General features: G+C 46.7%; 2 protein-coding genes and 1 long non-coding RNA gene across 7 annotated transcripts; 1 reads left to right on the top strand and 2 right to left on the bottom strand.

The window, feature by feature from the left end:
* Nucleotides 1-54: 54 nt before the first annotated feature.
* LOC130527556 (uncharacterized) lies at nt 55-1,696 on the bottom strand. The gene is made up of 2 exons (XR_008951058.1): nt 1,390-1,696; nt 55-1,220 (listed from the first exon to the last, which is right to left on the bottom strand). It is a non-coding gene; the product is annotated as an uncharacterized LOC130527556 (long non-coding RNA).
* Nucleotides 1,697-1,827: 131 nt separating this feature from the next.
* On the top strand, nt 1,828-15,786 carry LOC130527452 (CREB3 regulatory factor-like). 4 transcript variants are annotated; one of them, XM_057036004.1, is made up of 10 exons: nt 1,828-2,163; nt 6,941-7,037; nt 7,284-7,342; nt 7,411-7,527; nt 8,375-9,143; nt 12,903-13,076; nt 13,245-13,434; nt 14,924-14,997; nt 15,187-15,315; nt 15,440-15,786. In XM_057036004.1, exons 3-10 carry the CDS (start codon nt 7,334-7,336, stop codon nt 15,541-15,543), a joined length of 1,566 nt encoding a protein of 521 aa, XP_056891984.1. In that variant the 5' UTR covers nt 1,828-2,163; nt 6,941-7,037; nt 7,284-7,333; the 3' UTR covers nt 15,544-15,786. The 4 variants fall into 4 exon arrangements, with proteins under 4 accessions (XP_056891984.1, XP_056891982.1, XP_056891983.1 ...); XM_057036002.1 differs by having other exon boundaries at nt 6,972-7,037; XM_057036003.1 differs by lacking the exon at nt 1,828-2,163 and adding an exon at nt 2,267-2,858 and having other exon boundaries at nt 6,972-7,037.
* Nucleotides 15,787-18,892: 3,106 nt separating this feature from the next.
* LOC130527443 (ectonucleoside triphosphate diphosphohydrolase 7-like) lies at nt 18,893-25,559 on the bottom strand. 2 transcript variants are annotated; one of them, XM_057035979.1, is made up of 15 exons: nt 25,419-25,559; nt 24,746-24,835; nt 24,387-24,466; nt 24,120-24,305; nt 23,522-23,727; nt 22,079-22,229; nt 21,863-21,966; nt 21,723-21,782; nt 21,498-21,646; nt 21,228-21,394; nt 20,948-21,134; nt 20,741-20,860; nt 20,581-20,666; nt 20,350-20,511; nt 18,893-20,275 (listed from the first exon to the last, which is right to left on the bottom strand). In XM_057035979.1, exons 3-15 carry the CDS (start codon nt 24,392-24,394, stop codon nt 20,059-20,061), a joined length of 1,803 nt encoding a protein of 600 aa, XP_056891959.1. In that variant the 5' UTR covers nt 24,395-24,466; nt 24,746-24,835; nt 25,419-25,559; the 3' UTR covers nt 18,893-20,058. The 2 variants fall into 2 exon arrangements, with proteins under 2 accessions (XP_056891959.1, XP_056891958.1); XM_057035978.1 differs by lacking the exon at nt 25,419-25,559 and having other exon boundaries at nt 24,746-24,901.
* Between the last annotated feature and the right edge of the window lie 20 nt (nt 25,560-25,579).

Raw genomic sequence — 25,579 nt, forward strand, 5'->3', positions numbered from 1 at the left:
CACAGCTTCATTCTTCATCCAAGAAGTAGCATAAACATCAGAGTTGACTTCCTATTCAATATTGTGCAGTAAGAATTTGTTTATTCTCATTTCCTCAGAAAGGGCATGACACTGAGAGAGAAACACGCTCGTTACTGCTTCAGGCAAAATTAGCCACATTTACAGACATTGTGGAAAATCAAACAGCTCTGATAATTTTCAAAGCTAAAAACAAACAGTCACCAATAAATATACAGACATTAACAATTCGAGTTGTAATGTAAGGGGAAAATTAACTTCAACAGGAAAGGTTTTTGTGCTTCTATCAGTGAGGTGGTTTGATGGAACAGGATTCAAATGAGCTTCCGAGACGCCATTTTCCAAAGTTGCAGAGATGAGCGAGTTGTTGGGTCCTAACATTATTATGAGGATATTGCTCCTTTTCTCTGCACTGATATTTGCTTTTCCATTTCTTTTTCATGTGCACGTATGTATTCTGACTGCAGGGAAAGGTGAACGTTAACACTTGATATCTGTTAATGAGGAGTATGGAATCTTCTTATTCTTATTTAAGCAGATGGGTGGGAGAATAGAAGTTACACTTGAATGTTTTTTTCTTTATTTTACTTTTGGCTTTCATATTCAAAATAAACACTTCAGCCAATTAATTGTACTGAATTCAGTTGTTATCATTTAAGCCACTGCAGAAAAATCACATTCAAGATGAATGTTTTTTGTTTCGATACTAATCTTCGATTTAAGCTATTAAATGGATGAATAATAGTTGTGTGGAAAAAAGAAAGCAGTTTCCTCCAAAATATAGAATACAATTACAAGAGTTTTAAATGCTAAAAGTATTTATAGTATCTGCATTTTATTAGATCATTATCAAATATAATTTACTTTTAGTTCTGTTTTAACACTGTTATATTACTTCAAACTAAATCCTATCCGAATGTTGCAGACGGACAAAAGCCCTCACGCACTACTATCAGTTCACACAAACCTTTTATATCATGGGCTGTTAACGGCTTAGAGGAAAATCGGACAGCGGTCGTGAAGTTCTAATAAGCCGCTGAAGGAGTAGACTTGAGGGGCCTAGGCCTCTCTCTCTAGCAGGTTGGTCCAGCGGCCCGGGTTCCGACTGGGGTCAGCGGGTTCGAAGTCCGTGTTCTTGGCTGTCCTTAAAGATGGGTCGCGGAGCTCCGCCCACTGACGTCAAACCACATCCGTTTTCATGCCTTCAAAATAATCAAGTTGCCGATATTACGGACACTTAATATGAAACCGGAAACAGTTCACGTTAAACCTAAATTTAATCCATTGATTTTAAACGCTAATTTATAGGTTAAACATACGCTTACCGAACCCCCTTCAGACATATATTTATGCACGGTTGTTTAAACGTACCTCAATTAGCACGCAGAGTAAAAAATGTATTTTTGGTGAATTATGGAAGCAGCCTTTATTTTGAAATCCTCGTGAGAAATGTGACGTCCAGATGTCTCGAGCTTGCTGAATCGTTTTCCGTGATTATTCATAAACTCATTTGCCCCACGTTCCACTGTTTATACCGCTGAAATGTCCCTGCATGCAAGTCCGATTTTAGTCCTTCCAGTCGCACCGACCTCACCTGTCCAACCTCACATTAAAGTAGGAAAATGGCTGAAAACAAAAATAACTCGGCTCCAGCACGATAACACGAGGCTTGTTCGTGTTCCGCGGAACTGGCTCTCCCCCCACACCCCCTGACTAATTAAAGTGGTTTTGACCCGAGGTGGTGATAGGCAACTTGTGTTGTGCGCTGATGGATGGCACCATGTCCGTCGCGGGGAGGGGGGGGGGTGTTGGTGTAAAAACTTTAATAAAATGTTTCCTTCGCTCGCTTCTCCCAAACGTCAGGCACCAGTGGAGGGGAGGGTGAGACGACGTGAAAGGGGAGGCAGGGAGTCGAGGAGGAGGGGGCTGCTAACAGTCCTACGAGCATATTTTTCTGTTCCGTTGATCCGCCATGAACCCGCCGCCTCTGTGAACTAACTTGGTGCGTGTGGCCGTAGGCTGAGCGCGACTCCGGGGCCGAGCTGCGGTTGTCCAGACGGGCTCGCGTTCGGATCATCTGGAGAGGCCGAGGCCGACATTTTACCCCGGTCTGGAGGAGCCTGGACTCCGACGAGACGCCACACGGTAAATCACACCTCTTTCCACTGTTTGTTGGGAAATAAAGCGGTAGCGTGTAAGTGTCATGAGTGAGTTAAAGTTAAAGATTCTGTATTTAGAGAGACGGAACGGTTGAGCTTTAAACGCGCTCGTGTGCTAAAAAATGGCCACTTTCCCACAGATTAACATCCAGTGTGCTCAGAAAGAGCACACTTTTATCATTCAAAAAACTCCAGGGAGGAATTGAATGCGTTATATTGGTTTTGCTTAATACTAGCCGTCATTTTTGCACGCTCGAAAAGCAGCTTTTAAAGTGTGGTTCTACTTATTACAAACTGTCAGATAAAATAACTCATAACGTTGCAAACTTGTTTTTTCCTTCCCCATAAAGCTTTGTTTTGGAAGCCTGCAGAACTTGGCTGGCTGGGCCTCAACTGTACTTCTGCTAACACCACCTGCAGGTGGACCAACAGCGGCCAAACTTGTTCCGTAATAAACGATCCGTCTCAACTTTAACATGTGACAGAGACAACAGAAAAATCCTGCACGTTAACACCGTTCTATAGGTCGGAGCCGACGCACATGCTCAGAAATGTGCAGTATTAAGTATTAATATTGGACATCCGGTGGCAGTGCCAGCTGCGCCCCATTTTATTGTTGTCTTGCGCTGGAAGGATTCCTCTTGTTTCGGCTGGATCAGACCCTGCTGGCTACTCCTCCTCGTAAGAATTTCTGCCTTTTTTATTCATATATTTATTTCATGGCGGATTCAAATGCGGGGAATGTGAGTGTGTGACAGCAGGAGGGGCAGCGCTGTGCCATACGGGACCCGCCGCCACCATGGCACCTTCTCTTCCGCATCCAGCTGCGCGGACACGCAGCTCCGTAGTACCCCCCCGTCCGTCTCCCTGCGCGGATCGGCGGTAGATTGTTCGGTGTTGGCTCCTGTTTCGCTTGGCAGATGAATCGGGACGAGCTCGGGTTGGACCGGGGGGAGGAGGCGAGGCAGACAGGGCCACTTTTGCTCTCATCTTTACGGGAAAAAGAGCTCCAAGGACACGGGGCGCATCCAGTCCGTGCCCTAGGAATGTTCATTGTTGTGTTTTGAATTGGAGTTCAGGAGAAACGGGGCTTGATTTCGTGCTTCTCCGGAGCTTTAATTTCTATTAATTGGTCTCCTAGATGTGGGGCTCATCTGACCCTCTCCCGGCCTCCATCCCAGTCTCCGCCATCACAACCTCCTGCCTAATTGACTTTTCTAGCTTTTTCCCTGCTCTGCTCAGACTGGAGTGGTTTTCCTGTGTTTGAAGGCCCAGGTTCATTGTCTGGTCACTGTTCTATATTTTCCCTTAGCACCATGACTGGCTGCTTTTACCCCCACAGGGACAGAAGGAACTCTGCCCTTGTCTTCCTCCCCTTTGGTTAGAATGATTACATAAAATGCATTTTTGCACTCTTATGAATAAACAAAAGCTGGGTCAGACCAACGGTCTCACCTCTGTCAGGCTGCCAGGACACGTCAGTTCCTTTTAGCACTCAGTGTCTGCTGCATTGATTTCACCTCCTCTTCATGTTGGATCCACAATGATAAAGTCCTCTGGAGCATACTGTGGCCTTCTGTTGGTCCTTTGTCCTGTCTGTTCAGCATTGTTTGTGGCCGTAAAGCAAAATCATTCCATTTGGCCACACATTTTTGGACCTGGCTGGTTAAACAGGAAACTGTCTTGGTTAAAGTCCATCGTAAATTAGGAAAGTTGCACTGAGGTCTATGCTGTGTGACACACATGGCTCCAAGTTCATGGGGAATAATCCCAGTGTAGGCCTGGTGCTATGCAAAATTAGTTTAAGATGTATGTAAAAGTCACTTCTTGTCCTAAAAGGCCCCTTCTGGGGGGCTAGTTTGTTTGTGTGTATTTGCTGTAGCTCGCACGGATGTGTTGGCATCCGCTCATGCATGTTTACTGTAGCATTACTGTCAGAGCGTAAAGCTAGCACATATTGTTGGTCGTTGAGCCTCGTGGGTTTGAGATGGAGTGATTTCCTGTAGTTTTCATGTTGACCTTACATTAACATCAGATGAGTCTTTATGATCCCAGAGACTTTGGACTAGTCCTGAATGAAAGGTATTACGTATCCACTTGAGAGAGCTAAGAAGAATATGCTAAATGTTAGAATTGAGAGGACTGAATGTGTGATGTGTGTGTTCAGAGCTGGTGGACTCTTCATTCCTTATAGCAACTTGTCTGCTTCAAGTGTGTGTTTATTAGAGTGTATGTGTGTGCTAGCTGGACCCTATGAGTCTCTGTCACCTGACGAGATTCATTTCCTCATTCTTGTGTCTTATTGTTCCTGGATCAGTGTGAGCTGGTTTCTCCTGACTTTTCTCAGGTACTGGTGTGTGTGTGTGTGTGTGTGTGTGTGTGTGTGTGTGTGTGTGTGTGTGTGTGTGTGTGTGTGTGTGTGTGTGTGTGTGTGGTGTGTGTGTGTGTGTGTGTGTGTGTGGGGGGGGGGGGGGGGGCATTCTGGTGTTCCATCTGTCCCGATGACTCCAGTCTTGACTTGTTTTCAGTCGCTGTCTTTAGGTCAGAAGGCTCCACCATAGAACTGATTCTGGTTTCTGATGTTCTGACAATCTGGTTCTTGGGTCATTTAACCAGCTCAGAGAGGGAGTGTGTGGTTACTCCTGTGTGGTAATCTGGGAATAAAGCTTCTAGTCCAGTTGTGGAGGTGCCGTTGAGACGACACCAGTTTGGCTATTCAATGATGTTGGAGACGGGTTGGACTTCACTGGCATATTTGTTCCTCTGCCTGTACAGGGAGTGCATTAGAATTATTAGGCAAGTTTTATTTTTGAGGATTAATTTTATCACTGAACAACCATGGCTTTTTTTAGTTTTAGCTATTTTAGGAGGATATCTGTGTGCAGGTAACTACTACTTTGTGCATAATTTTTAGGCAACTTAAAAAAACAAATATATACCCATTTCAATTATTTATTTTCACCAGGGAAACCAATATAACAGCTCAACATTCACAAATATACATTTGACATTCAAAAACAAATCAGTGACCAATATAGCCACCTTTCTTTGCAAGGACACTCAAAAGCCTGCCATCCATGGATTCTGTCAGTGTTTTGATCTGTTCACGATCAACATTGCGTGCAGCAGCAACCACAGCCTCCCCCACACTGTTCAGAGAGGTGTACTGTTTTCCCTCCTTGTAAATCTCACATTTGATGAGGGACCACAGGTTCTCTATGGGGTTCAGATCAGGTGAACAAGGAGGCCATGTCATTAGTTTTTCCTTCTTTTAGGCCCTTTCTTGCCAGCTACGCTGTGGAGTACTTGGATGCGTGTGATGGAGCATTGTCCTGCATGAAAATCATGTTTTTCTTGAAGGATGCAGACTTCTTCCTGTACCACTGCTTGAATGTGTGTCTTCCAGAAACTGGCAGTAGGACTGGGAGTTAAGCTTGACTCCATCCTCAACCCGAAAAGGCCCCACAAGCTCATCTTTGATGATACCAGCCCATACCAGTATCCCACCTCCACCTTGCTGGCGTCTGAGTCGGACTGGAGCTCTCTGCCCTTTACCGATCCAGCCACGGGCCCATCCATCTGGCCCATCAAGGCTCACTCTCATTTCATCAGTCCATAAAACCCTAGAAAAATCAGTCTTGAGATATTTCTTGGCCCAGTCTTGACGTTTCAGCTTGTGTGTCTTGTTCAGTGGTGGTCGTTTTTCAGCCTTTCTTACCTTGGCCATGTCTCTGAGTATTGCACACCTTGTCCTTTTGGGCACTCCAGTGATGTTGCAGCTCTGAAATATGGCTAAACTGGTGGCAAGTGGCATCTTGGCAGCTGCAGGCTTGACTTTTCTCAGTTCCTGGGCAGTTATTTTGCGCCTTGGTTTTTCCACACGCTTCTTGCGACCCTGCTGACTATTTTGAATGAAACGCTTAATTGTTCGATGATCACGCTTCAGAAGCTTCGCAATTTTAAGAGTGCTGCATCCCTCTGCAAGATATCTCACTATTTTTGACTTTTCGGAGCCTGTCAAGTCCCTCTTCTGACCCATTTTGCCAAAGGAAAGGACGTTGCCTAATAATTATGCACACCTGATATAGGGTGTTGATGTCATTAGACCACACCCCTTCTCATTACAGAGATGCACATCACCTGATATGCTTAATTGGTAGTGGGATTTCCAGCCTATGCAGCTTGGAGTAGGACAACGTGCATAAAGAGGATGATGTGGTCAAAATACTCATTTGCCTAATAATTCTGCACTCCTTGTAGATGAAACGGACATGATGGAAAAGATTTTAAAATCAGATTAGAAGAACTTCTGATTTCTCGGCTCATCTTCTCTGGTCTGTTTCCTACAGTGTTGTATGTGAGGACAATCTTGACTAAATGACGGATGCCAGCTGCTGTTTATCCACAGTTTGATCTAAAGGGACTTTACTGGTCCACGCCGTTTAATTCAACCTTTATCCAGATCATCACAGCCTCGGCACTAGCTTTACATGCTGGATGGTTCCTGGGAAATGTCCTAGATTTCTGCAGGCTGTTGAATATGAAAGGATTATTGCATTAATAAAAAAGAAACTGGCCGATAGAGGAAAGAATCTGTCCCTGACATGTGTGAAGGGAAAAAAAAAGTAGAGGCCAGGAGAGGTTCTGATGAGACAACCTGAAGACCTGCAGCATTATTTCCGGCAGCTACACCTCTGATTCCAGTCTTGGTGATGAATAGCTGTGGAAGCTGCAGTCTGGACTCATGTCCTGTCTCTCTACAGGCTGGACTCATGTCCTACTGTCTCTCTGCAGGCTGGAGGCTGAGAGCTGCGATATGTGAGAGCGGATCCAGCGTTAGACCCTCTCCACGTTCAGTCGGTAAACCATCATTCCTCCTCCTCCTCAACCTCGTCGTCCTTCTACTGCTCCTGTTCATCATTGTTCTTCCTCCCCTCGTCGTCCTCGTTGTCCTCCACCATCACCTCCTCCTCCATGACCCCCACCTCCTCCACTTTCACCTCTCACCTCCCTCTCCCCCTCCATCTTCTGCCCCCTCCACACACACACACACAGGTCCCTCTGCTGTCTGTGTTTAACCACGATGCTGTCTGTGTGCTTTTGTAGCCCTCATCAGTTGACGTGACTCTGTGACCTTGGACCTCCCTGCCCCGGGCATGCCTCAGGTATCTCACTGTTTGCTCGCTCCCCCTCAACAAACGCCTTTTTTCTCATGCCCTGTCTTCATCCACAGCCGGGTACAAACGGGATGGAGCCTGCTTTTGGCGAGGCCTACGGTGGACATAGGGGTCTCCTGAGCCCCTACCCTCTGGCTATGTCGCCACAACGAGGCCGGACCGAGTACGACCAGGTGAGACCAGCCAGAGTGGGTCTGATCCAGTATGAGGGCTGTTTTCAAAAGGCAGCTTGTTAAAGGAGGTCACGGTTGATGCTGACCTGGTTTCCAAACGCTCCTCCTTTTGTCTGGAAACGCTCCATCTCCTCCTGTTTTCAGTGCTCTGCCTTACAAGCAAATGCTGCCTAATAGGAGCTGAAACTATGAAAAGCATCAGTAGATTTCCAGATGAAGCTGCTGCCTGTGAAACTGCCTAAAGAAATTTTTTTTTTTTAGAAAATATGAAAGGTGACCGTTGGAGCAGTTAAATGAACATTGATCTCTGACATTCTAGAATCTTTGACCTTCAGGAGTGTCTTCGATCTGTTTATTACAAAAATATATTTTGAGTAGAAGAAAACTAAATATGAAGCGGAGCCTGAAATTGTTTTTCCATCCTCTGTATTATAGTTTGATGCTGATGATACCTGTTTATTGTATGAAAGATGATTGAATTTAACGTTCACGTGTCTCAAAGGCAGCTTGTTGCTGCAGTTGTCTTTTCCAGTCCAGAAGCTCAGCAGGAGAAGGCCTCAAATGGAGCGTCGGCAGCTCCTTATGAATTATTTAAACACGGCAGTTCTGATTACTGATACCTTCTGTCTGCAGTCTGAACAACTGTTTGCTGACTGTTTGGACCGTTAAATTGCAGATGAATTGTGATAATGATTTAAGTGTGTTCCTGGGGTGCAGATCACATGATTAAAAAAAAACCTGTTGTAATTTAGCGAATGACTAAAACACCACCTGGATTGATGTTGTTAATGATCCCACATCAATCACCCTGCAGCACATGGTTAACTATCTGCTTTCTTTGTTTAAGAGCATCCTTCTTATGTTGGGCTCCCCAGCGTCACCACGGAAACGGCCCTTTGAGTTGCTAAGTGACCTGGTGGACGACGGGGGCTTTGGTGAGGACCTGCACCCGGAGCGCTGGGATGTGTCTGCTCTGGACGAGATGACTCGCTTTACAAAATTAGGCCTGGGGGTGGGAGGGGAGCTGCTGGCCTGCTCTGAAGAGGCTGTCCTGATGGGCCGCTGGGGGAGAAGTTGTGAGGAGGAGGAAGAGGAGAGCTGGTGGAGCAGGCACACGACATCTGCCATCATCCAGGAAGTCCAGGCTGCTGCTGCTGCTGCTGCTGCTGCTGCTGCTGCTGCTGCCGCTGCCGGAAAGGAAGTGGGCTGCAACTCTGTCACCACGACAACAGAGGAGCAATTGTGTGTTGCAGGCAGAGACGCTGAAGGACCAGAAGGGGAGATGTTGAAGGGGTGCACAGTAGAGGTGTATCAGGTGGCACAGGAGGAAGACAAGGTGGCAGTGGCAGCTGCTGGTTTGGGTCCGGAGCCGTGCAATGAGCACAACTACTCCCTCAGCCAGGGGGAAGAAGAGCCCACCCACAGCTCCCAGACAGAGGGCGGGAGGGATGAGGGGCAGGGCAGCAGTGAGGAGATGCAGTGTAAGAGTAACCTCATCGAGGATGAAAACAAGGCTGAAGATGAGGAGGAAGATGAGGAGGAAGAAGAGGAGGATGAAGTGGAGGAAACGGGCGTGGACGAGGCTGTACTGTTGAGCTCCTCGGAAACAGAGTGTGGTGAGTTTCCTCGGTTAGTTTGTCTGACAGAAGAGAAGGAGGGAGCTCAGAGGAGTCAGCTGACTCCTCTGTATTAGGCTACAGGATAAATAATCAATCTTTATTTATATAGCATTTGTTACAATCAAGATTGTCTCTAGCCGCTTTACAGAATCCCAGGGCCTGACCCCAACAATCAACAGTGGCAAGGTAAAACAGGAAGAAACCTTGAGCAGGACCAGGCTCATGTAGGGGGACCCTCCTGCTAATGGTCGGCTGGGTAGAGAGGGAGGAGAAAGGGGAGGACAGATAGAGGAGAGAATAGGCAGAGATCATGCAAGTACATTAGTTATGACAAGCTGTTAGTATAAGAGTTGAGTATGTCAGTGGGCTCGGAGGTTAGCACACAGTTATGAAGTTGACGATACCTGTAGACAGATACAGAAAGAGGGGGAGAGAAGCAGAAAACTACACAAGAAAATGTGTTCATGACATCATCACTGACATACTAGGGGAGAGGAAGCCATGAATGGGTGACAGAAGCCTGTCAGGTGATCGTCATGTTTCTGGACCCCGGGCAATCTTGCCCTATAGCAGCATTACTAAGATGTTAGCGTGATAAGTAGACAACCCTCAAATTATGATAATTAGTCTGTCTAGAATAATAACTAGAACTACAGAATTACTGTGGTATGTGCTTTTTCAAAGAAGAAGGTTAAGTTTGATCTTAAAGTAGAGATGGAATCTCCCGTACCTGGACCGGGAGCTGTTTCCAAAGCAGGGGGCTGGTAGCTAAATGCTCAGCTCCCCGTGTGAACTGAGTGCTTAAAGGTGGAACGTCTTTCAAAATCAAATCAAATCAATCTTTATTTATATAGCGTCTTTTACAATCAAAATTGTTTCAAGGTGCTTTCCAGAATCCCAGGGCCTAACCCCAGACAAGCAACAGTGGCAAGGAAAAACTCCCCTTTAACAGGAAAAAACCTTGAGCAGGACCAGGCTCATGTAGGGGGACCCTCCTGGTGATGGACAGGTAGAGGATAGAATGGAGGATAGGAAGAGAGGAGACAAGACCATGACCATGACCATGACCCAGTGGGGTGACAGAGGTCTGTCAGGTGATCATGTTTCACCTAATGATTAGACGACCCTCTAAGTATGATAATTTGTCTGTCTATGATAGTAACTGGAACTACAGAATTAGTAACAATAAGCTTTTTCAAAAAGGTAGCTTTTAAGTCTGATCTTAAAGTAGAGATGGAGTCAGCCTCCCGTACCTGGACAGGCAGCTGGTTCCATAGCAGGGGGGCCTGGTAGCTAAATGCTCGGCCCCCATTCTACTCCTAGATACTCTGGGAACCACAAGTAGACCAGCATTCTGAGAGCGGAGCGGTCTATTGGGCTGATAAGGTATCATTAGACCTTGTAGGTCAAAAGAAGGGTTTTAAAAATTATTCTAAATTTAAAGGGCAGCCAATGAAGAGATGCCAGTACAGGAGTTATGTGATCTCTTTTGTCAATACCTGTCAGAACTCTAGCTGCAGCATTTTGGACTAGCTGGAGGCTTCTCAAAGAGTTGTTTGGACACCCTGATAATAAAGAATTACAATAGTCCAGCCTGGAAGTAACAAATGCATAGGCTAACTTTTCAGCATCATGCTGGATCAATAATGATCCTAATCTTTGCAATGTTTCTCAAGTGAAAAAAGCCACTTCTAGAGACTGTTTTAATGTGAGTTAAAGGACAGATCTTGGTCAAAAGTTATTTCAAGATTCCTCACAGAGAGAGTAGATGCTAAGGAGACACCATCTAGAGCAGTGGTTCTTAACCTGGGTTCTATCGAACCTCAGGGGTTTGGTGAGTCAGTCTCAGGGGCTTGGCAGAGGTCAAGACACACACCCAACTCATATGATTCGTGATGATATGCCCTGCTTGGCCAGCATTGGTTGCAGGTGATCATGCTACATTGCTTGGCCTATCTGTGCTCAGTAGTCAACGTGTGACGGTTGTGATGGTACGTCATGTGATTTCTTCCTTAATATTTTAATCCATTCATATGATGTGTCCAGCAAGAAAAGAAAGCATTCGGATGAATATGTACAATATGGATTCACATGTGTAACAGATGGGAGTCAGCGTCCTAACTGCATGATTTGCAATGCCAAGTTCAACAATTCAACTGTAGCACCTACAAAACTAAAGGAACAATTGGTTAAGCTGCAGGGAGAAGGGGAATACAAGAATACAACACTTGCTGAATTCAAGGCAAAGAGAGCCAGATTCGATGAAAAGGCTACTCTTCCTGTTCTCGACTTTTTTTTTTCTCAACAAACTGATCCTCACAGCATCGTGCAAAATTGCTTACCTTAGTGCATATTTTTGTGTGAAACTTATGTTTTGCTAATTGTGTTCTTTGAACACGGTGTTAATGCACAGTTCATTTTGTGCACCAGTAAAACATGAATTTGAAAAAAATATATATCATATTTTATTTTTCAATAGTGTGTCATCAGCATAGCAATGAAATTTTATTCCATGCTGCTGATTAATATTTCCTAAGGGAAGCATGTACAAGGTGAAAAGGATTGGTCCAAGTACAAAACCTTGTGGAAATATGTGGCTAACCCTACTGTATGAGGAGGTCCAGCAGAACCAGCATAGAAACAAGTCTGTGATCTTAAGCTATAAGAAGATCAATATTAAATAAGTCCAGACTTTTACAGGAACTTACAGTAGCTGACCTACTGTTTGGTCTTCAAGACATTGACGTGGACTTTAACCACAGATCCTCCACTGTTGTTGAAACAGGCTGTAAATGACTGAAGTCTGGCTGTCTGAAGTGGAGCAGTCAGCTTTTCTGGTGTGTTGGGACCATCTGTAAAGGCTCCAGCATAACCTATGGGATCAGCTCCAGGTTCTGCTCCTTTCAAACGTTCATGTAATGAGCCGATCTTTGATTTTTCCAGTGCCAGTCAGCAGGACATCTTCAGCTGCTCTTTTGTTCAAGTCTGTGTGACAACACCTGCCGATGTGTCTTAAGGCTTCATGTGTGGTTCTGCAGCTGCGTTTTAGGCTCCGAAAGGTCCAAACTGTCCTGTAGCAGCAAATGACTGGACAGACAGAACATATCAGCAGGACTGGCTGGAGCTTGAACCAACAGCCTTTTTTGAATATTTTGTATCTCATGTTCATCGTTTTACATGCAGTTTTTTTCTCTCTCATGATTGTGGTTTTGATTAGATAAAATGTGGGGTTTTTGAGGCTTATTTCAGGTTAGAATAAACGGTTTCCATCTTCTGAAGCAGCGATGAGCTGGGGACACTGATGTGCTCCTCTCTTGTGCACGTGTGTGTATGCGCATGTAGTGGAGGCAGTGATCACAGCCCTTCAGTTGCTGCTGGCAAGAATCCTTCAGACAGACTCCCTCCATCGTTGTTTTCCTTCAGCCTGTTTCTAGTTTCTGAATATGAAGTCTTCGTCATCAGCTGCTGTGTACTTGCAGCTCATCCTGCTGATGTCTGCATATCTGTGCACATGTCCACGTCTGAGAGGACACGTAGTGCTGGGGGCATGCCATCTTGGTCCAAGTAGGGAATCCTGATGAGAACTGTTTTCATAAGGGTCGAAGTGATGGTTCAGCTCTTCTCGGTTAAAGTTTCTGAAATTGTGAATGGAGAAGAGAAGGAACCTGCCTGAAAGCATCAGGTGGTTTAGATACCAACAGATGAGCTCTGGTCCATCTGAGACCTGTTCTGACTCAGTTTGTCTTTACCAATCAGATGTGGAGGCAGAGCCGGCAAGGGAGGCAGGCGAGCGCCCACAGAAGCGTCGCTGTTTCTGGGAGTACAGGTGTGCTCGAGAAACGGCTGCAAAGAAGAAACTGGCGGGGGATGTGCACTGGTCTCTGTCCTGGAGCTCCAGCACCCTCCCTAGCACACTGTATCGCAGAGAAGGTGAGAACCACCTTGAGTCCACCTCTGACCCTGGCTGCTCCCACTGTCACATCGTGCACAGCACATCACCATGGCGACACACCCGGCCACATGTACAGAAGTAAACGTGGGTCCCCGCCAATAGCTCCTCCGGCTGTTGGATGAATTCTTGTCTTCTAATTCTTTCAGGTAAAAAGGGGCGACGTAAAGCTCGTAAGACTGACGCCAGTGACCTCACACCGAACCCACAGAAGCTCCACAACATCGGGGAGCAGCTGCAGAAGCTCAACACCGCCATAGATGGCATGGGCCCCGTAAATGAGCTGCCCGCTGTTGCTCGAGCTCGCTCCCGCAAAGAGAAGAATAAGCTGGCCTCCAGGTAGGAAACCTTCAGCAGCTGAAGGTTCTGGTTGATGTCAGCTGACCTGCTCATCCAAACCAGATTTACACAGGTGGCCCTTTAAAAAAAGCAACCTTCTCATGCAGAGAAAACACTTTGGTCTTAGAACTGTTAATAAACAGGAAGTGCAGGTGTGTATCAACAAGCAACAGGTACAGGTTCTGATGTTGTGCTCCCGGACAGATCAGCTCCAACACCACTGGTGGGCGGAGGTAAATGTGTCCTCCTGGGATAGGGGCACTCTTGTTAACGCCATCGCTCAGGAACTGTCACACACGTACTGTATGTGGTGACGTCTAACAACATGCTGTACCCTGACAGAAAGCTGCTGTTGGTGGGTCCAGAGTCCGGGCAGGAAGCTTCAGTTGTCGTTTGGTTCTAGTGGTTATAATGGTTTTAGTGCTTATAATTGGTTCTAGTGGTTATAATGGTTATAGTGCTGATAATGGTTCTAGTGGTCAGGATTCTGGTGGTTATATTGGTTCTAGTGCTTGTAACGTTATAGTGGTTCTGGTGGTCAGGGTTCATCAGACAACCAGTGTCGTTGAGCCCCTAACGGAGGGAAGCAGAGCACAAGAAGAGAATGATGAGATGGATGGAGACAGGATGAAAGGATGAATAGAAGGAAATCAGAGCAGGACTGAGGAGGGTCACAGGGAGTTCATCTGGGGGGGGCTGCTGTGGAGGCATGGAGACAGAAGAGGGGCATTCTGGGAATTTTTGTCCCTGTACTAAATTTAAACAAGAGACAGACTCAAGATCGGATAAGAAACAAGGAACTGAGATGTTTGTACTTCATCCTTGCATCTTTCACTTCATGTTTACATTAATAATAAAAGAATTTCCTCCTCACATGCACACACACACACACACACACACACACACACACACACTGTCGGCCATTTTACAGATGTTACTTTAGAAAAACTAAATTTCACTGGTTTTAGTCCTTAAATGACTCAACTTTATTCAGGAAATGAGTAAAAATATTATTAAAATTAGAATTGTTCATGTTTTGAATCTAAATGTATGAATAAGTTTTACGATGCACTTATTCTGGCTCAAACCTGAAGGTTACCTTTTATCAGGAAAATAAATAATTCGATTTTCAAGGTTCAGGTGATTTTAACTGGTTTGAGGATGTGAACTAAAATAAGAAGATGGGGAGGCTGAGAAGATGGGGAGGTTGCTCCATTATCACAACCAGATCCAGACATTGACTCCTCCTTTCCTCTCCCTTCCCTCTCCCTGTCCCTCTCCTCTCCTCCTCTCCTCGCCCTATCCCTCTCCTCCTCCTCTCCTCTCTCACCCGGTCCTCCTCTTCCTCCTCCTCTCCCTGTCCCTCTCCTCGCCTCCTCGCCCTATCCCTCTCCTCCTCTTCCCTCTCCTCTTCCTCCTCCTCACCTCTCCCTGTCCCTCTCCCCTTCCTCCACTCACTTTCCCTCTCCTCCTCCTCTCCTGGTTACAGGGCCTGCCGGCTGAAGAAGAAGGCCCAGCATGAAGCCAACAAGATCAAGCTGTGGGGTCTGAACCAGGAGTATGGTGGGTGCTTCAGGTCTTGGGTTTACATTGTGATTGGCTGATAAGTTCAGGGTTTAATTACTTCCCGTTAGTAGACAGGTGCTTGAGTCTGACATCTGTTACTCTTCTGCTTTCTTCATATCTTTGGTTCTGGTCCAGTTTCAATTAAGAGACCAAGAACCAAAGCCTGATGTTTGTGTTTCTGCTCAGATCATTTGCTGGGAGCTCTGCTGCGGATCAAAGAGGTGATCCGACGGCGAGTGGAAAACGTGGACGAAGATGAGTCGGACCAGCGAGGGATGACCCAGCGCCTGGAGGACATCCTCCAAGAGTCCAGTGGTGAGAGAGCTTCACGCAGAAGCATCTTCTCAGAGAGACACATCACAACTGAGTATTTACAATGCTGAAGGGCCTCGGCATAACACTGAGGGAGGACCTGTCTTTGTTTCCATGGTGACTGCAGGTCCTTTAGTCGCCGGGCGGACCAAAGACTTTGTGCAAAGGATATTGGCGGCGAGTGCGGGTGGTCAGACCCAGCACAAAGAGCGGGATGAGGCAGCGGGCTAAGTTCTCCCTCCTCCAGTTCCTCCTGTCATGCCCTCCACCTAAGCTACCGACAGCGTCTCACCTCTTCCCTCATCTCCTGCCCTCCTATCTTTGAGAAAGAGGTGGAGATGCTGGAAGGAAACAGGAGGAATTCAGATCGTCTGTCCCTCACCTGATGTCCCGCAACCAGCACCAGGCCAGAGCCGTCACCACCACTGCCGTGTGTGTGTGTGTGTGTTGGTGTGTGTTGTGTGTGTGTGGTGTGTGTGTGTGTGTTGTGTGTGTGTGTGTGTGTGTGTGTTTGTTGTGTGTGTGTGTGTGTGTGTGTGTGTGTGTGTGTGTGTGTGTGTGTGTTGTGTGTGTGTGTGTCCGTCCTCTCTTCCCTGTGTTTGTCCCAGTGTGCCTCTTAATAGACATTGCACTGTTTTGTAGATGATCATGGTTGCTGTTGGGGGGGCTGAGGGTGAGTGTAGGGGAGGGGCCTATTGAGGATAGAAGTAGAGCTGAAAATGGAAGGAGCCTGAGGGTCGGAGGACAAAGAACCTGTGTATGAGTTTTGGGCTCCTGTGGAAGAAGCTCTGCGTGCCATTTGGTTTATGTCTGCCGCTGAGATGTCAGTGAGGGTAGCAAGCCAGAGGAGCTGTTGATGGAAACAACAGCCTGTTTGTTTTGGAGCTTTAACCCCATTTAGTGAAAGCAGAGGAGAGCAGAGAGCAAAACTGAAAGAACTAACTGCACCTTAAAAACAACCAAAGACATTGTCTGAGAAACGCTGGCACCAAATCTCTGCTTCCTTGTTTTGATTTGACAAGTAACTGAAACATACCTGAGCAGAGCAGACTTCCCTGTATGCAGCACAGGCAGGCAGATAGATGAGAGGCATGTCCTCCATGCCCCCCGAGTCCCCCCTCAGCCCCTGACCTGATCATGTAGCGCACCTTCCTGAACTGAAACCACAGTAGAGAAGAACTCTTGTAGTTGTAGAAAGCAAATGACTGTTTTACTTTGGTGTTTCTGTTGTCATTGGCCCACTGAGTTGGCGGCGTTTGAGAAATTGCCTTTTTCCTGTGGTCTTTGTCGAGGCTGTAGACCAACCTGTCCGGGGTCTCTAAACATTGTTGGACGTTAAAGAAGTCAAGGACCTTTGAATTGCACTGTGGTTAAAATCACCTTGAGCATCTTCAGAGGATGTTTCACACCCTGCTGAAGATCTGTGGAGGCGGGTTTGACTGGAACTCGCCGTGGTGCTGGACTGGTTCCAGTATGGTGCTCCTACTAATGCAAACCTGAGCGCTGGAGGTGTCTGCTGAGAGGTTCCTGCCTGTTTACCGTTCTAGACTGTTGGTTTGCAGAATGACGCCTTCCTGAAGTGCCTGGAGCTCACAGGGACCTGACCTTTGACCCCTCACAATACACCTTCCGAGCTCGACCGCATTTGACTTCACCGAACGAGAGGGTGGAGACCCAGCATCACTATGCGACCCAGCGTCGCCGCGTCCCAAAGCTGCCTGTCCCCTTAGAAGGAACTTCCAGTTCCAGCCTAACTGTGAGGAAAGGCCGACCTCCAAACGGCTCTGGTGGATGGAAACTCCAGCTTTGTGTAGCTGCTGTTTGGACATTGTTGGCATATTTGAGGAACAGAAAGAGGATTCCCGATGTTCCAGCGAATGCTCCCCCCCTCCCACCACCAGCAGGACTTTGACTCCACATGGTTCTCTTCCATACACCACACAACATGCAGGACGTTTTTCTGCCGTGTTGCTGTTGAAACCATGAATCGGGACGGGCTGATTGGCTGTAATGAAGAGTCCTGTTTGTCTTGATAGACCTCCATCTGAAGCTGCTCCAACACTTGGAAGTTCTACTACTGATCCAAAATCCAACATCATTGCGGATCTTTGTTGTCTCGGGCTGAGACGACAGCGCCGTTTACACGTTCTTTAAAGCTTTAACGGGAACATGAGGAAGACCACGTGACCACTGCTCCAATCACCCTGACTAAACTGGACCAGGTCTCCATCATGACCTCATCATCGGCAGCCTTGCTGAGACATTCTGGTGGTTCTGATCGTTGAGGGTGGATTGTTGGTTCTGTAAAGAACAGAGTAAAGAAACACTAATACAGATGACGACGGCCCAGTTTGGTTCTCCTTCAGAGTGAGCTATGGGGCTGAGAAGACAGAAGCAGTCAGCACAACTGGTGGTACGCCGCTGCTGCTGTGCCTCACTGCTCACATTGTGGGAGACATTTGGGCCTCTGGTTTGAAGGTGAGGAGACCAAGGGGGACATAGCCATCGGCCCCGTTGAGGGATTAATTCCTCTGAGACCTTTTAATCCACCTCCTACGCCCGCTGTCAGGGCGTAAAACACCGTTGGTTGTGGCAGCCTGCTTCCCCTAACCTCCACTCCTCTGTAGCTGACCCTGTGGAGCAGACAAGGACGCTCCGTCTCAGCTCTGCACTCATTCACATCCTCCTTGGTTATTGATGACTGATGGGAGTATGAACAGTAACAGGATGTTTGATGGACCCTTCCCCAGAAAACAGCCTTAAATATCTTCTTATAGATGTTTGGAAGAGAAGATGCTCACTAAAGATACTGACACTGCCAGACAAAGTGGCTAATGTTGCACATTTGATTGTTCTTTGTGGAATTTTGTACATTGTTGCTCCATAAAATTGCTTTAAATTGAATTTTTGACATCGTCGTTTCAGTCTGAACACAACTTGGGCAACGTCTCGTTCGACTGCCAAAAACATTCATTTCCATTTTTCTGGTTCTGTCGTTTGAGCAGCTTTTAGTCGGTCATTTCTTATCTGAAATGCTGCTTCGATCCACCTGGATTCCAGTTGCATGGTGGGAGGAAGAGGGAGCTCGACACCATTCCACATTGTCATATTCTGTACAGGACCCCCCCCCCCAAACATCCCATCTCTCTGTAACCCAGTAATTGACAGCAATAATTTGGACCTGTTAACATGTCTGTATCCATGACTCCATCTCTAAATAACCTTCAAAAAACAATGAGTACAAAAAAAATGAATAGATCCAATAAAATACAGTAAGTGCCGTACAAATGGAAGCCTAATATTTTTGTTTTTGTGCGTGTACTGTACACCTGTATAATGTATATTTTAATATTTATATGCCGCTGTTGTATTAAAGTATATTTTTAAAATACAAATTATTCTTCATTGAACTCGTTAAATGGAACACTGCAACACCTCCTCCTGGCCGCACACGGGAATTGCACCCCCGATTTAGTTTCTACATTTACTTTATTACTAGGGCGGAAAATAGTATTTTAATGCAGATTTGATAAATAACCTGCATTCTGAAGACAGATTAGAGAACAGGAAATAAACCAGGTTTTAGTTCCATCAGGATCATTTATTGGTTCAGATTCATTCACATTGATGTCAGTGGTTCCGCAAGTAAAAACAGGAATTCTTCCCTTGGCTGGTCCTCCCGACGATGGGAGGACACCCGCCTCTCAGTCCTGAGGAGTCGTGAAGCATCGGCGAGCTCCAGACAAAAACTGCAATGTTCATGTCTCTCACTTCACCTAAAGTTTAAATTTAATTAGCATCAGTACAATTTGGACAAATCAGCAATTTTGTAAACAAACGAAGTTGAAACAGTGATGACAGAATTCCCCCCAGATTCATGGAACCACATCAAGCATGATGATGAACCATTTCGGGCCTCTTGTACAGAATCTACCGCTTAGATGACAACATCAGTCTGCTTTGAAGAAAATGTCAGAATGGACTTCTGAGTCATTCAAGTGTGAGCATTATAGCGAACAAATGTGGGAACGACCAAACTATAGTCACTAAATCCTTTACAGTATACAGTAATGATCATAAAATTGTTGGGAACAAGAAATTCACTTAAACTATAAGGAATGTATGGTCAGGATGGGCTCTATGCCGCTAACCTGAGGTGATGAGATGGATAACAAAGAATGTTTATATTTTGACAGTTATGTTTATAGTTTGACATGTCATGTTAAATTATATCAACGATGAAATGGATATGGTTAAAACATTCAAACAGTAAACAAAGATGTGAACATAATCGATTAGGGAAACATTAGACATGGTGATACTGATGTGGCCTGAGGAAACAGCAATGTTAGCTTAGCTTCGAGCCTCTTTGGTCTCAGCATCCACCTGATCTGAGTTTTTGATGTTTCGCAGCTTTTAATTCTTCATCTTTAACCAAACAGCGTGAAAAAGCACGACTTCTAAAATGACTCTTGTTCACACAGAGGGAAGCATCTTCTTCAGTTCCACCATGGTGGAGATCATCCACCAACACTGCAGTTATTTTGTTGTAGCATTTGAAGCTCAGTCAGACGATATCAGAAGATTAAGATTATGTGATCCTCGTCAGACCATCAGTCACCTGTTAAGTGGGTTCCTTATTTGGTCTCTGGGTTCAAAGTTGCATCAAAGAAATCCACATTCCATGTTTGCACGTTACCATCGCGCCTCAGCAGCAGCGTCGTATTTCTGCACCATCTGTTGCCCTCATGGGAGGAGTGCCTCGCCCTCTTCAGCCCAGAGGAGGTTCAAGGCTTCTGCCTGGCGCTGCTCTCGCTGGTGGATCCTACGTAGGCGCAGGATGTAGAGCAGGATGGCGAGCAGCACCACCAGGATGCAGAGTGACAGCAGGTGATGGTTGTAGACGAAAGAGGAGCGCAGCCAGCTGGAGTGGCTCTGGCGCAGCGTTTCCTGCTGCAGGTCCCTGCCGGGAAACACACATGCTAACGTTAGCTCTGGATAAACTGCAGAAACATCTGGGTGTGATTCTTCGCCCACCTGAGAGGCAGAAAGCGGGTCTTGAACAGGATTGCTCCCAGAGTCCACTGCACCTCCTTGTTGTAGACCAGCTGGGCTGTTTTTAAACTGGGATAGTTAGTGGGGAACCGGAAACCTGAGTGCAGAACCTCAAACATCCAGGCAGACTTAAAGCACTGCTTCCTGTGTGAGGGGGAAGTAATGAGCAATGGCTATAACCTACATTAAATACGTGTGAAGTGATGAACTCACTTGACTCTGTCGATGTCGGCATGCTGAGAGAAAAGCCTGTTTTCCAGCCGCTGTTTCAAGGTTGACCACTTGGTGGCACAGTAATCCTGTTAAAACGCGACAGATTAAAAAAACCAAAAACACCATTTTAAGCCAAACAGCAGCGAGGTGGTGGGAATACCGCAGCAGCTTTGGAGAACCTCTGGCTGTTGTACTGGCCCCCCAGCCTCAACACGTCCTCCGTACAGTAGAAAAACTCGGAGAAACCGTAAAACTCGCTGTTACTGAAGTTGATGGGAGCCTGAAAACACATCAGCCAATCAGAGCTCAGCATCCTAAACAACCTTCCCGACAGGCACCCTGTCCGTGGCCTCTGAACTCTTCGGACCTGGTAGACTCCACCCAGTGACATGGTGCCGTTGTGGAGGCCCAGGAAGGGTCGGACCACCTGCAGACAGCGGGTCCAGTCCCCCTGGCCCCTCAGCTGAATGGTGTGATTGTCCCTCACCACAGAGTCCGACAGCCCAGCCGGCAGACACGGGTCCAGGTATGGCTTGTCCAGTGAGGTCAGAACCCTGAACACACATCAACACCGGTTAGTGAGGGATGAAACCATGACTGAGCTTCGGCTCTGGCAAGAGTCCAACCTCAGCCCTTATTTTACTCACCTGGTGTCTGCCAGAGTGGCGTTGACCAGCTGGTCCTCATAGCGCTGCCTGGCCATGTTCCCGCCAAAGCCCAGGAAGGTGGTGACGTAGACTCGGTACACGTGCTGCGTGTGCTCCACGTCACAGCCCAGGTTAAACTCTGCCAGGACACTCTTGCCAGCCTCCTCCTGAAAACAGCCTCTCAGAGGTTACTTGCATCCTTTCTGATGGCAACTTCCTGCCTGTTCCTCTCTGATCCGTCAGCAGGTTTAGAGTTATGCAGCCCTTTACCTCCTGTGGTGAACTGAAGGTGATGGCACTCGGCACCTCATACGCAATTTGCAGCGAAGCCCCGCCCATGTCAATGATGCCCACTGTACGCCGCCTACTGATTGGCTGCTGGCTCTGCGAGCCCGTCATCACTTCCACTGTGGTGTCCTCTGAGAGACGTAAGAAGCGCGTGTTTATCTGGTTACCATCAAATTCTGACGTTAGCGTGACCAACGTTGCACTCACCCTCATCGGCGTGATCGAAGCGGCCCAGCACAAAGTTGATACCGATCCATGCATACACACCTGTGGGAAAAACATGCACATCAGCAAGATTTTACACTTCATTTAAATAAAAATGCACCTCTGACGCGGCATACTCTCACCTTCCTGTTTCCCTGAGATGACCTCGGCGTGGGAGCGAGAGAAGAGGAAGTCGAACTCCAGGGGAATGTCGTTGACCAGGTCCTCCAAGATGGCGGCCTGCTGGCTACAATTTCCCATAAAGGAGGAGATTAAAATCTGTGTTCATACTTTAATCAGGGCATATAATCTAGTTTTATTGTGGAATGATTTTAATGTGACGCCTCCTCTGGCTCTACCTCTCTGGCAGCAGCCTCATGCCTGCCGTGCACAGGATGTAGACAGGCGTCTCCTTGTGTTTGCTCTGGGGGACGTGAGCAGCGGCAAAGCTCAGGAGAGGAGAGAGGTAGTCGCTGGCATGAGATGGCGTTTGAGCCAGTGTGGAGATACCTGAGGGTGGGGGCGGAGTCAGATGTGGTTACAAGTGCAGCTGTCAGTTAAAGCTGAAGCTAAAACTAATAAATGATGTCGTTGAATGAGCAAAATATTAAATATTTTCTAGAGATCAACCATCACTGTAACTGATAACAACGCTCCTGCAGCCATGTAGATCAGGCCTGGCCAACCCGCGGCTCCCGAGCCGCATGCGGCTCTTTGCCTGGTTTCATGCGGCTCTAACGTTCATATCGAAGTTTGGGTTTGTGTTTTTTTTAATGTGCGCGTTCGCTTCGCTTGAGTTCAATACGGTCTTTCGCCAAAAGCGCATGTGCGTTAGATGAAAATACCGCAAAGTTTCTCAGTAGGGACAAGATCTTTTGAGTAAACAATTAGTGTCAGGTTCGCCTTCAAAATGGCAGGGAAAAAATGCACAGCCAAACGAGAAAACCTGCAACAAAGCTTCGTGACTCGGTTCCGTGATCTACAACTGAAAAGGCCACAGATTGCATTCCTCGCTTTAATGTGGAGACGCACTGTTGGAAAGCCCCACCAGTCACAGATGAGGCTGCAGCTGATTATCGATCTTTGTGAGGAGGACCAACTGAAACCTGCTTTAAGGGAAGGGGCCATTGAGTTCTGGAAAAGTGTGCCAATGGAAAAATATCCCAATGTCAAACGGGCTGCGCTTAAGATACTGTCAATATTTGGGTCAACATACGTCTGCGAGTCTGTTTTCTACCCTAAAACACGTGAAATCAAAGCATCGATCTGTTCTGACTGACACCCATGTGAAAGAATTGCTTCACGTGGCAGCAACTGAATACAAGCCAGATTTGAAGAAGATTGTTCAAAGCAAGGAATGCCAGAAGTCCCACTAAGCAACATGCATAGTAAGAGAAAATTATTTTTTTTTAATTATTATATTTTTGTTTGTGGACTTAGTTGAATTGAGAGTTTGTGTGTGAAGAAGTCAAATTCTGTCATTATCATGTTGGTGTTTGACATTTACAATAAATCTGGCTAAGCAGAGGTCTGTGTGTGTGAGGAAGGGGTGAGGTGATGTTCATGTGTGCCCATGTGTATGATGTGGCTCTTTGCGGTAACACAGTAAAAAATGTGGCTCTTGGGCTCTGACTGGTTGGCCACCCCTGGTGTAGATGAAACCAGATTATCTAATCTGCAGCAGCCAGCAGGTCTATCAGAGACACTGCCAGCTCAGCGTGTGAACACAAACAGCTGCCATCTTCTTTAAACCGCAGTCAGAGTAGCGGAGAAGGACTCGTCCCTCTCAGACACTGTCTCACCGGGTTTGATCTTCTTGACAACGGGGGCGCGATCGCGGTCTTTCATCTGTCTGATGTCCAGCAGTGTGTGAGGGTTCCCGTTGTGGGGGGGCCAGTAGTACACGAAGACCCGGGAACCGCTGCTGCCACAATCCACCACCACCCCGTAGTTGAGGGCAGGGTTAGTCACATCCGTGGCCTCCATGGACTCAGCCATAGAGATGTACCTGGGAATTATAAAGCATGAAGTTAAATTGACTTTCTTCTCTGTGGTTTGACAACAGGAGCCATGAAACTGATCAGCAACTCATCTTCCACCAGCCGTCACCTCTGTGTAACTCCTGTAATAGACTAAAGGATGATTAACTAGCTCTGTTTCTGGTCACATCACCCTTTGACCTGCAGGCAGTGGCACATATGGAAGTCTCTCAGGAAAACTGTCAGAAAGACTGTTTGTTCTCACAGACTGTTGACAGAGTTCCAGTCTCACTCCAAACACACCAGAGGCAAAACAGCCGATCAGATGGTTGAGCAGCAAATGCTGGATTGTTGAATATGAAGGTGTTTTTTTGTCAGGAATTTCATTATGGAGCTCCTCACGGCTATCAGCTTTACTCACATGTTGACTCGGGCCCCAGAGCGTCGCTGTGGACCCCAGAGCTGCCTCTGATAGACCCCAAGAAGGAGGATGAAGGAGATGATGAAGAGGAGGAGCAGCAGTAGCACCTTCTGCCGAACAGCACAGCCCAAAGACAGTAGGGACACGCTGCAGTAACAGGAGGCCGGCAGGCAGGAGAAGGTGATCCTGTGAAGGCCCGACACAAGCAGGAACCATCATCTCTAGAATCTTTGGGATCAGTCATTCTTTGATTTGTACTTTTTTCACCTTGCCATAGAAAGTCAACGTCCTCAGAAAGGCAACATATCCCAGTTGTCACCTCATGATGGTTCTTACCTAGAACCAACCTGCAGAGAAGGAAAAGAGCAGATGGTCGCCTTTGCTCTGCTCACGTTTCTGCATTAGTAGGATACTGACAGTAACTACTGACAGAGATGTACAGCCTCGCTGTTTTACCGTCACCTTCTACAACATAAAGACAAAACACGCGACCCGGTCGGAACAGACGAATATAAAAGCTTTCCACGTTCGCCGCAGCAACACTTTACTTGTGTGTATAAATCTGCAGCGATTCTGCTACGAGCCAGCTAACAGTCCACTGAGCCGATGATCTGTCACACACGTACCGTTACAAGCGGCCATCACGGTCCAGACAAGCAAATCCAGCGATTCTCCAACAGGAGCCGCGGAAATGTTAGTTCCTCTTCACTTCAGGGCTTTTTAAAGAGAAGATGACAAAGCGACAAACAGGAAGTGACCAAAGAGCCCGTGGACTTCCGTGCTGATCCGCCTGTTACGTCACTGGGCACATTTCTTACCGTGTACTTCTGGTGCGTTCATGAGTATAGGGATAAAAACAATGCTTGGTATAAATAGGGACCGATTCCACTGTTTTTGACAATCCATCTTATTATTAAAATGATTGAATAAAACACACAACTTAGCATGAGACTAACAAGGGTAAAAGTGCAGCACGCCTCAATTATGATGTTTAAACACTATAAAAATAAACTTTGAGTCGATGATTGATAATGACAGAGGATCGCTATGTGTGAAGCGCTGGGTTCAAAAATGTCAGTCGTTTACACAGTTACTGTAATTTTTACGTAACTGTTTTTACATTTTGACGAATTTACACGGTGCAACTGTAACTTACTTCCCGTTACAGAACCGTGACTCCCCCTCTTCTCCCATTTCCACTTCCCGCCCCCTTTTTAAGTCTAAGCAATTAAATGACTACTACTTGATTGATGATTACATTGTCGAATCAGAATTGAACAAGCCTCCCATGTGACTTACAGGTTTACCAAACCCATCCCGCCGGTTCCGCTGACAGTCTAAGCACATCTGTGTCCCGCGCTGGATAAACGGTCCGTCGGTGGCTGGGGAACGGTTGCACTGCTGGGAAGGTTACACCAGCTGGCGGCTTGTACGTTTTGAAAATACCCCACCTCTGTCTT

Source organism: Takifugu flavidus, chromosome 6, assembly GCF_003711565.1.
Source record: "Takifugu flavidus isolate HTHZ2018 chromosome 6, ASM371156v2, whole genome shotgun sequence".
In the NCBI taxonomy this organism is placed as follows: domain Eukaryota; kingdom Metazoa; phylum Chordata; class Actinopteri; order Tetraodontiformes; family Tetraodontidae; genus Takifugu; species Takifugu flavidus.